This window comes from Rhinolophus sinicus, chromosome 4 (assembly GCF_057876585.1).
Source record: "Rhinolophus sinicus isolate RSI-liver-muscle chromosome 4, RSI-T2T, whole genome shotgun sequence".
Taxonomy (NCBI): Eukaryota; Metazoa; Chordata; class Mammalia; order Chiroptera; family Rhinolophidae; genus Rhinolophus; species Rhinolophus sinicus.
In genome coordinates, this window is record NC_142504.1 from 112,680,928 (window position 1) to 112,691,691 (window position 10,764).

At 43.4% G+C, this 10,764-nt stretch overlaps 1 protein-coding gene across 2 annotated transcripts in view; it reads right to left on the reverse strand.

Annotated features, from left to right (window-relative positions):
* The window catches only part of CD226 (CD226 molecule), a 64,825-nt gene extending 55,294 nt beyond the window's left edge, over positions 1–9,531 (reverse strand). The window contains exons 1-3 of one of the 2 annotated variants that reach the window (XM_074339860.2): positions 8,779–9,531; positions 3,023–3,094; positions 2,374–2,712 (exon numbers count right to left, since the gene is read on the reverse strand). In XM_074339860.2, the coding sequence (XP_074195961.2) occupies positions 2,374–2,712; positions 3,023–3,068 (385 nt within the window). In that variant the 5' untranslated portion in view covers positions 3,069–3,094; positions 8,779–9,531. Of the gene's footprint in view, positions 1–2,373; positions 2,713–3,022; positions 3,191–8,778 lie in introns of both variants that reach the window. The other variant, XM_074339861.2, reaches the window with a different exon arrangement.
* Positions 9,532–10,764: the final 1,233 nt, after the last annotated feature.

Consider the following 10,764-nt stretch of genomic DNA (forward strand, 5'->3'; position numbering starts at 1 on the left):
CAAGCGCTGTCCTCCAGTCAAACAGCGTGAGTTTGTCCCCTGCATGAGCTTTAAACTTCCACTGTGCCCTTCTCCGTGCCATCAGTATCCCCTAAGTTACCCCTTTCTCTCCATTGGCTCCTCCCCTCACCCCAGCCTCTCTAGGGACATGACGTGTCCCTCCCTTGAGTCTCCTTGGTTTACTCTGCTGAAGTCAAGCTCCTCTTCATATCATTTCTGGCACTTTCAGAAGTATCACGCAGTTTTACCCTGGTACTGCAGCTGGGCAACTTTGAGTTAGTCTGCGACCCTGAATCTCAGGGTCTTCACGTATGTAATGGGAACACATTACCTCTCCCACAGTGCTTCATAAGTATTAAATGAGATGACATTTGTTTACTTCAGTAAGGCACCCAATAAAAGTTAGGTAGTGGAAGTATTTTGTGTGGGCCATCCATTTGGGGGGAGAGGGGTATTTCCATAAATATAACTACATTTGCTTCAACTGACTAGTAAAGTCAACTAGCTACACTAAGAAAGTAAAGCCACTGACACATGGTTTTCGGTCATTTTCTCCATGACTCCACTTTCACCACAAATTCTGCCATGAAAGGGCTGCCTTGAAACACTACCTCATGTTGCCCATAGTGAAACTATTACCATAGTCAAGCTAATTGATGTATCCTCTCACATTGTGTATGTGTGTATGTGTGTGTGTGTGATGAGGCCACCTGAAATCTACTCTTTTGCAAATATCCAGTATTTGATACGGTATTATAACTAGGGTCACCATGCTGTACTTTAGATCTCCAGACTGATTCATCCCACATAACTGCAACTTTGTGCCCTTTGACGAGCATCTCCCCATTTCCCCATCTCCTGGCCCCTGGAAACCACTGTTCTATCTGTATTCGTTGGTTGCACTTTGACAGAAATTGGAAAAACTGATCTGTCAGGGACCCAAGTGCACAGGCTTGCCACACGAGACAGAGAGGGAAGCCCATCTGCTCTGGCCAGGGTGGCTTGGGCTACGTGTGGAAAGGCTCCCTCGACTTAAAGACTCTTGCAAATTCTTTCGCTTGTGTGACTAATCAGAAGTGGACCAAACATTAAAAACTTACAAACAGCATTTTACAGGTGACTGCACACAACAGCAAACGAGGACTTGTGTGGTAAAATGGAGTCTTTAGTAAATAAGTATTTAACTAAAGAGATTGTGCTAATTGATGCTCTGTGTCACTCATCTACACACAATTATCCTTGAGGTTAGCTACACCTACAGAGAAAGGGAAAACCAACACATGAACATTTGTCTTACCTCCTGACAATTTGCTATTGCTTATATCATATTGTAAATTATTCTTCTCTAATATGGATCCATTAAAAAGAAAGCACTATATCAGATATCATATAAAGCATTCTGCTCAATTTGGGATATAATGTGGGATATAATTTGGGAGATTCCAAATAATAAGCACATGGCTCCAAATTATTTCCTTCCCTCTCCACTGTTGCCGAAAAATTCATCACTGGTCATTTTGTATGAAAAGCATAGGAAATAATAATAATGATAAGAATACCTACCATTCCCTGACTACCATGGGCTAAGTTCTTTAAATATACGATCCCTAAATCATTCGACAAAGAGAATGGCATCATTAACTCAATTTACCACTCAGGAACCCAAGGTTCAGAGACACTGAGCAGCTAGCATAAGGTTATATAGAAAGTAAAGGCTATAAAACCCAAGTTTTTCCAGTATATCATAACAAATCCGTGGGGCTATTACTGAAAGGACTAACACGCAAAGTAGCAAACCACAATTGCTGGTACACAACAGAGAAAACGCTCCAAGAGATCATTAGACTCTTTTTGAAACGACAACTCACAACTTCTGAAGGGTCCTTTCTAGTAAAACCTGGACACAGTGAGAGATGGAGCCAATGCTTGGTCCCTGCCCAGGATTCACTAAGCAATCTAGATTTGGTACTGTAAGCAGGACTGTGAACGTCAGGAGCTGAAGCCAGCACCGACTGCCTAGAGAAGGGATATGGAACCATGTCTCTGAAATAAAGCACTAAGAGGAAAGTGTCAGGTTACTAAACCCAAACGCTGCCCACATCAGGTTAATCTAGGGTCAAGTTATCCTTAAGACAATATATGACCTGTGCTTTCTCCCACTACATTCAAATGTATGAGATGCTTCTTCTACTCAGAGATGACAGCACATTAAGAAAAACAAAATTAATTCACAGTATTATTTCTTTGAAACAGTAGTCATAGACTCTAGAAATGAAATTAGAAAATATCACAAAAATTGATACAGCTTCTACTTGGGCTGTATAAAATCAAACGTTGTAGATGGCTGAAAATGTAAATAAAATTTGCACTTACCTGATGGAACCACCTGAACCACCTTTCGCCAATGTCCATGTGGGAAAATATCAAACAGGCAGAGATAGAAGCCCGTGTCAGCGTCCGAGGCATTATGGAAGGACAAGGTCGCGTCGCTGAGAGACAGGCTTGAATTTAAGAAGTGAACCCTGTCGGCGTAGGGTTTCCTGATGACCGTGCCGTAAGTGGGGCTGAAGATGGCTATGGACACTTTCTCCGTCGTACTGAGCTTGAACCACTCCAGCTGGGTGACGGTGCCCATGGAAGAATACACACATTTTAGCGTCATGTTCTCAGCCAGTTTAACAGTTGTGTCCCAAACCATCTCTTCACATAAAGCTGAAATAGACATCATGTTAATTCAGTTAGACTTTATGATTGAAACGCCAAATAGATATCGTACGCTTATTCTAAGTTTTCTAAGACCTAACAAGATAGCAAATGGAGATCATGGTAAAGGCTAACAGTTTCTACTTGAGTCTAAAAAGGTTTCCACTGCTGGTCATTGGTATTTAGAACTTAGTTTTCCTGAACAAGTGAAAATTTATCTAAGCCAACTGAACAGCAGTATAAATTCTGAACATGTCACACTATAAGATCAAGAAAGGAGTAATTTTCTTTTTTTTTTTAATGAAGACATTATCTTTACCTTTGTATACATGAAGAACAGCCAAGAGGAAAGTAAGATAATCCATCTTTGGAAAGTGCCTGGGAGGCTGGTCTATAAAAAAGACAATTTTTATAACGTTACATGCAGAGGCCCAGCACAACGCCCGGTTTCCTTCCTCTCAGATATTATCAGTCATGTCTTCTTGTTCTGAAGTATGAACACAGGAAAAAGATGTTAGCTTCAAGGCCAGGTTTGCTCTCGTACGAGGATGGGCACGTTTGAACTGCTTCTCTCTCGGGGAAATAGCTTATTTTCAAGCTTTCATTTTCTGCAAAGATTCATTCATTGAACAAATATTTGCTGAGTGTGTTCTCTGTGCCAAGCTCTAGGCAACGAAGAGGCAACAATACATTAAAGAAAAAGAAAAATTCTGGCCATGATGGAACTTACATTCTAGTAGGAAGCGACAGAAAGTAAAACAAAGAGGTAAATAGTAAGTGATAGGTCGTAGCTGCATGAGGAAAAACACAGCGGGAAAGTGTAGTGTTTCTCTTTTGATAGGAAGGCCCCAGAAATCTTTACTGAGAAAGTGAGATTGGAGCGGAGACTGGAGAGCAAGGGGAGGAGCCTGAGGTTCTGCCAGCGTGGACAGCCCATCGGGTGCGGCCTTCAGTGCCTCAGGCACTGGCTTTCGGTGATGAAGGGACCACTGAACGCCCTCTGGATATAAATGGGTCATGGCTCAGGGCATGTGCACATCTACCATTATGGCTGATTATTTTTTAACTTTTTATTTTGAAATAACTATAGAGTCACAGGAATTTGCAAAGACAGTACAGAGAGGTCCCGTGGAACCTCCACCCAGTGTCCCCAAACACTTACATCTTATGTAAATAAAGCACAATATCGAAAAGTGATTGATTTCTTAGGGTCATCATTGCTCTCTTCTGCCTCTTACAAAATAACAGTTCAATTGCTTAAGACTTTGTTAGGAACATATTACCATGTCAGTATAAAAATATAGCATTGTCTCTACAAGAGGGATTGGACGAATGCATTTGGCCCCTGATGAGAATGTCAAAATAAAACGCAGGTAAGAACTGGGAATAAGCAGGATAGGAACCACTAGGACAATTTCGCATGATGCCAGTTCTGAACCTCCTATGCGATCGATCAATCCAAAAGTTTGTCAGTAGGTGTTCACATACTTAACATTGGTATCTAATGGGGAACTTTTTAAAGAAACATGGAATGAATAATGTAACGATAATCAGAACAAAATTATAATGTGTGCGTATAAGAACGTATGGTGCCCCCTGATGTTTACATAGCATTCTATTTTCCAAAACCTGTCACCTCTGTGATATTATTTGTGCCTATAACAGCTTTGTGACAGTCACATTACATATCTGTTACCTCTGTTTTGTAACTAATTTAATGAAACAATAGGCTGAACATTTTACTGGGCTGTGCTAGTACCCTGCTTAGACCCTGAAGACAAAGCATGAGCAAGAAAGTCTCTGCCCTGAAATCATGCACAATGTATTGGGTCAGACAGATTACAGAGGCAATTTATTATAATAAAACTTGATAATGTCTATACAAGTCATTTGATCACAGAGGGAACAATTCATTCTAATAGATCTGGGAACGGTTTCATAGAAAAAGTACACCAGACCCGGGGCACGTCAACCTGAGTAAGACTTTCCAAGTAGAAAAGTGGGAGAACGAAATAAAGTTGTGACGACATGGGACATTATCAGGAAATGGTTCAACTACAGTCTTCCAGGTGGGGAAGGACAAAAATGAAATTGGGTCTGGGTTGAAAGTGCCTTGAATGACATACACAAGAGAGTTCAAACTTGGCCATCAGAGGCTATGTGTAGCCATCAGAGATACATCCGTATCTCGGCACCAAGCACAATTCCTGGGACATATTTCTATGGCATAAATATAACTCTGAAGGAAGTTTTCAAAGCTGTAGCTGGAGCAATTGAGGGGCGATAGGGACAAAAAAATGACAGGAGATTAGACTATATAGATAGAGAGGGTGAGATAATGTTTGCCCTTGTAGACAGTCTGATATGATTCTTAGAGCAAGTGGAAGGTACTGGAGGTTTTTAGGAACCAGATGACATGGTCTGATTTAAATTCTTAGAAAGATAACTGAACATCACCCATTTTTCTTTCCTCACTCCTAACAGAAACATAACTTTGTTTGGATATCCACTCCTTCTCCCAAAACACAAAGATATTATGACAAATCTAAGCCATCGCACTAACTACTATGATTAATTGGGGATGAGGGAGGGTAGAGTTGAGAAGCCAACCTTGGACTGAGGTGACCCAATCAAAGCAAAGGTAATCATTTACAATCCATGTCAAAGACACGTCTCTCTCTCTCCCTCTCCTGTCCTTTCTCCCTCTCCCTCTCTCTGGAATCTTACTGTACATGAACAAGAAAAAATGCTGCCCCGGTTACCACAAGCTCCCATCTTGAAGAAAAGCCGCCTGAGGACAAAGAGGATAGCAGAGAGAGACAGCAATACACTTGGGTCTCGAATGGCATCATTGAGCTACTGAATCCACAGTAACTATGCTAGAGTCGAAGCACAGTGTGAGGTTACAAATTTCGATCTTTTATAAGCCAGTTAGAAAACCACGTTCTGTTTCCTGCATCCATATACATCTGAACCGGTACAATTGTTCTAGCTGCTGCATGAAGACTGGATTGCGGAGAAGCTAAAGGGATACCAAATTTAGGATCCTACTAGCATAATCTGAGCAAGACAGACTGGTGGCTTAGACGAGGGTGATTCCCACCGAGATGAGGAGAGATGACTGCCAAGACATCATATATTACCCCAGAGAGACATAACTATGATAGGCCTCCTTAACTCCGTGTATCCCAGTCAGGGTCCCGTTAGGAAAACAGAGCCCATACCCACTGGTTCAATAGAGGGTATTTCATAAGAAAAACTACTACAGAGGCTAATGGGAGGGCAAGAAAAGCCAAACAGGGGTGGGGAGAAAACTCAAATTGGAGTCTAAGGAGGAATCCATTTTGCCCTTAGGGTTAGAGGGCAGGGGAGGAGCCAGGACTCTTTGTGGAGGCTGCCTGACTGAAGCTGGGACCAAGGCGGAAATAAACCCTACCAGAGATGTTCGAAAAGTCAAGGGATGGATCTATCAGAAAAAAAGGCAAATGACAAGTGGGAAAACTGATGCTCAGAGAACTTAAATTACTGCTGGTGAAAGGCATCTATGAAAAATTCACAGCTGACATCATACTCAATGGCGAAAGCTTTCCCTCTAAGATCAGGAAATAAGACAAGGATGCCCGCCGCTATTCACATTGGACTGGAACTTGTAGCCCGAGCAACGAAGCAAGAAAAAAAAATGTGAAGGCATCCAAATTGCAAGGGGAAAAAAAGCAATCTACGGGTTCAATGCAATCTTTATTAAAATTTCAATGGCCTTTTTGTGAAGAAGTGGAAAAGCTGACCCTCAGATCCATATATTATAGAATCGCGAAGGGGGCCTGAAAAAGAAAACAGTGACACTCTGAGTTACACCTTTATGACAACAGCTAGAAGTAAGTCATGTAGACGATCATAGTGCAGGCTGTCAGATAAATGATTCATGATATAAAAACATCATTATGTGTGTATTAAACAAATGTCAAAACATATATTGTGAGTGAGTGAGTGAATGCGTGCGTGCGTGTGTGTGCGTGTGTGTTGCCAGGAAAAGAAAGACTGTGAGGATTGGGTAAAATGTGGTAGAGGTGCAGAGAGAGAGGAAGGAGGCACAAGGGGACAAAGCAGATGCCTGCTACAGTATGCGTGCTGTGGATTCTAAAAGAAATTAGAGGTAACAAAGCGTCATCCGCTGTCAGTAGCTCCTACGCTCAGCTCCTCACTGAACTCCCTCCCGCGAGGAGTAAGGGATCAAGGTGTGTGGGAGAACTACTGGAAAAGCAGTACTAATTGATAATAACTAGTAGTAACCCCTTCATTCCCAACGCATCCAAAGCCAACTGAGCTGAGATGAAGACAGTACAAGTGCACTTGCATTCTGAAGTGACTGAAATCAAGGGAGGTCACAGAGGCATGGAAGGTGCAGGAAGACGTGCGGCTGAAGATCAAGTTCAGCTGTTACCACTTTGCTAAAGATGAACCCTATTTATCACCATCTAACCAAAGACAAACAGAGAGTACGCTTGAGCTATTTTTGTTGTGTAGGCAGCCATTTTTGCATGATTTATGAAGGGATTTTGGCTTGAGGTTCTTTTCTAATAGAGCTGTCTGCATAAAAGAGTTTCATCCTCAAGGAAATCATTAATCAAAATATTACTGGAGTTCTCTACTATTGAACACGTGTCAGCAAACCACGTAAGTGTGAATTCATCTCACAAGTTCACCACGGACTGCAGGCCCCCAGGGGACCTGGGCTGGGTGACAATCTTCAAATGTGCTGTTTTCTTCTCTTGCTCTATCCACACAGACACGTCTCTGTCTTCCCAGTGTCATTGCTCCTGCTACCGGTCATGTGCCCGGCTTTCCCAGCTCAGGCTGAAACATAGGACCGATATGAGGAGGGACCCTTCCTGTTCTCATTCCATTCCACACTTGCTCAGACAGCTATCGACAAGCTGGAAAACAAAAGATTGCCACACAGAAAGCCTGTGCTAACCTTTGGAAACTAAACACTGGTGCCGGGAAGATTGAGGGTGTGCGGTCCTCTGTTCCCTCCCTTTTGTTCAGATGCCAGAGTCTGACAGTGTGCCTTCAGCCGGGATGTCCTAGCTGGTAAGAGGCTCGTGCTTCCAGCAAGACTTCAACTGGAACCTTACAGGCTAGATTTCTGCTCCCTGCCTCAGAGTCTCCTCAAGAGAATGTTCCCAATGCAGGACATGTGGTTTCCCTTAGACCCTGACACCGCAGGACTCTGGCAAGTCATAGACCTGCCCCAACAAGGCAGGCTGCCTCTGAGGGAGAAACAAACTCACTTCCATTCAAAGCAGAGGCTTCAGTTGGGGTTCAGTGGGAACCCTCCAGGACAGAGTTTTGCAAACGGAGGCCCATGAGCCCAGTGCAGCCTACTGTCCGATCTTTGAAAACAGTTTCGCTGGAAATCAGCCAGGCTCATTTGTTTACACAGTGTCTATGGCTGTGCTACAATGGAGAGTTACAACAGAGACCATATGGTCTACAAAACCAAAAATATTAACTGTCTGACCCTTTCACGAACTTTTATCGGATAAGATAATAAAATATTTTTGTTAGTTTCAGGTCTACAAAGCAACATAATAATTAGACATTTATACCCCTCACAAAGTGATAGCCCCTCTCCCCCAAGCGACTACCCCTCTGACATCTTGTATATCTGCTACAATAACAAATATTTTGATAGTGAACATTCATTATTTAAGTTCATCCTTGCTCATCTTTCATGAGGGAAGGAAAGTTGACCCTGGTAGGCTGGACTCTGGAAATATTAGTTCCATTTACTTAAGTCTCAAGAACCATGCTCTCAGATCTACTTTAAATACAATTCTTCTAGAAACAGACTAAGAAAAGGTACTAAACAGCATCCTTTTACTAAACCACACTCTTCATCACACTTACAGGTTTATAGAGATCAACCATTCGGCCAATTACAGCTTTTCCCCATAGTTCTTTTCCTACTGTATCTCCTTATACCATTTTATTAACAGCCCCCACTCTGCATACAATTACTCTTAAAAGTGTGAACTCAGCCACATCCAGTCTTTTTTCTAGAAGGTTACTGACCTTGAGATGGGAGAGTCCTGCTCGCTCTAACTCTTCTCTCCCGATGTGTGTCTTGGTGAAGGGCTTCCTGTTTATCGTGGCCTCTTAGCCTCACCCCCTGTCACTGTCCTCATTCCTGAGTTGGCCCTGCTGGAGCAGCAGGGGCTGTCATCCCAGGGCCTGACTCTCCCGTGCTCTTGAGTTCTTCTCTCCACCCAAACTCCTTCCGGCAGGCGCTGAAGCAAAGCACTAATTTTTCACTAAGCACTGCTTTCTGAAGGATTAAAATCAGCCCAGAAGTGTACCTGCTTCTGGAACCATCTTTACCGTTTTAGCTACTCAGACTCATTACAAACCCAGATGGAGTTCTTTCTCTTTTTATCCCCCTGAAGATTCCACAATTAGAAAAGATGAACCTCTTGTCTTATGTTCTAACTCTAAATTGAAACTACACACACAAAAAAACTCAGGGTTGGTTACTTTGCCTTTTCTTCCCCATTTGTTTCCCTGCCAATCAAAGCACCTCAGAGTCAGAAGTCTCTAAAGTGCAGGAAGCTCCTTTATCTCAGCCCATATCTAAGTGTGTTTCAGTCCTACCTTCTAGAGACGCTGTACAGCTTTGTTTTCAATCTCCCATCCTCTGACACATAAAGTACGTGAGGTGGTGTTGCCTAAGAACTCTTCCGCCAAGTTCAGCAGCTCCTGTGTCCTAGAAACAGGACAGTTTCTAAGCTGTTCCAGAGGACAGCAGAGTTGGTTTTATTTATTCTTTTGAAGTACTGGGTAATGGAGGTTTCCTATTGCTTAAACCACCAGGAGGGACTGTGGCTGAAGCTGACTCTGTGCAATTCGTGGAAATAAGGACCATGTGCGACAGAGGAGAAGGCATTTGCTGGGAGCCAACCTGCCCGCACATTTAGCCTGCGTCACAGAAGTAGGGCTGGCCTCTTTGTAGACCACTCATCCTTCTGGAAGCACAGGAGAAAAGAAAGCAATGCCCTTTCCTGACACAAATGATTTCTGAGCATTTGTTGAGAAACAGGTAGCTTTTTCCAGCAGCTACGTGACCCGTGTCACTCCCTTCAATACCTCACCACCCTAAGAGAATCCAAACTGCTTACTGATTACAAGGCCAGACACATCTCATGGCTGCCGTCTTTTCCAGTCTCTTGAGTCTTACAAGTGCGTTCATTCCCACCCTCCACTTCAGACCCAGCTGATAGCTTACGATTTAGGGAACATACTCTACAGCACAGTCCTTTGCACATGGGGTTCTTAACTTCTCTTATCCCTCTTCCAGCAGCAGGTCTCAGCTCAGACGTCCCCTATAAAGGACTCTCCCTGAGCGCCCCCAAGACTGGGGTAGGTTCCTCCTGTGGCTTCCCTGAGAACCCCGGATATATTCGTTCTGAAACACTTACCACATTCTTTGTAATGTCCCATTCTTCGCTGCATTTCTTATTGCAGCTCAGGAAACCCCTTCCAGGCAGGGATCGAGTCCCGTCCACGGCTGCACTACGAGCCTGGCACTGAGCCCGGCAGAGTGGGTGTTCGGTCAGTGTTTGTTGCACGCGGGTGGAGCAATGGTTTCTATCTGTGAGGTGCCACCACAAGTGGTCCAGACACTGATTACAATCCAGGGTCCATCCTGTTTCCAACGCTAGCTCTTCTTTTGCCTCATCGGTCTATTTTCCAATCAATAAGACAAAAGAGACCTTGATCCCCAAGGCACATTGATCTTGCAGGACAAACCCAAAGAGAAACTTGCCTGATTTGAGCCAACGCTTTTTCAGAATAGCTCACTGGGCCCTGAACTGACCGCAAACATCAGCTGAAACAGTCAATGTCTGTCCAGGCGATTCACATGCCATGAGCGTCTGAGCCACTGTAACAGCACGTCTCTGGGGTCTAGGACTGAATACTTGGTTTGCGACTCCCCGACTCACAAAATTCAGATCTATACAGGTACTTCTCCCCAATTATCTCTTATAATCACTTCCTAATTCA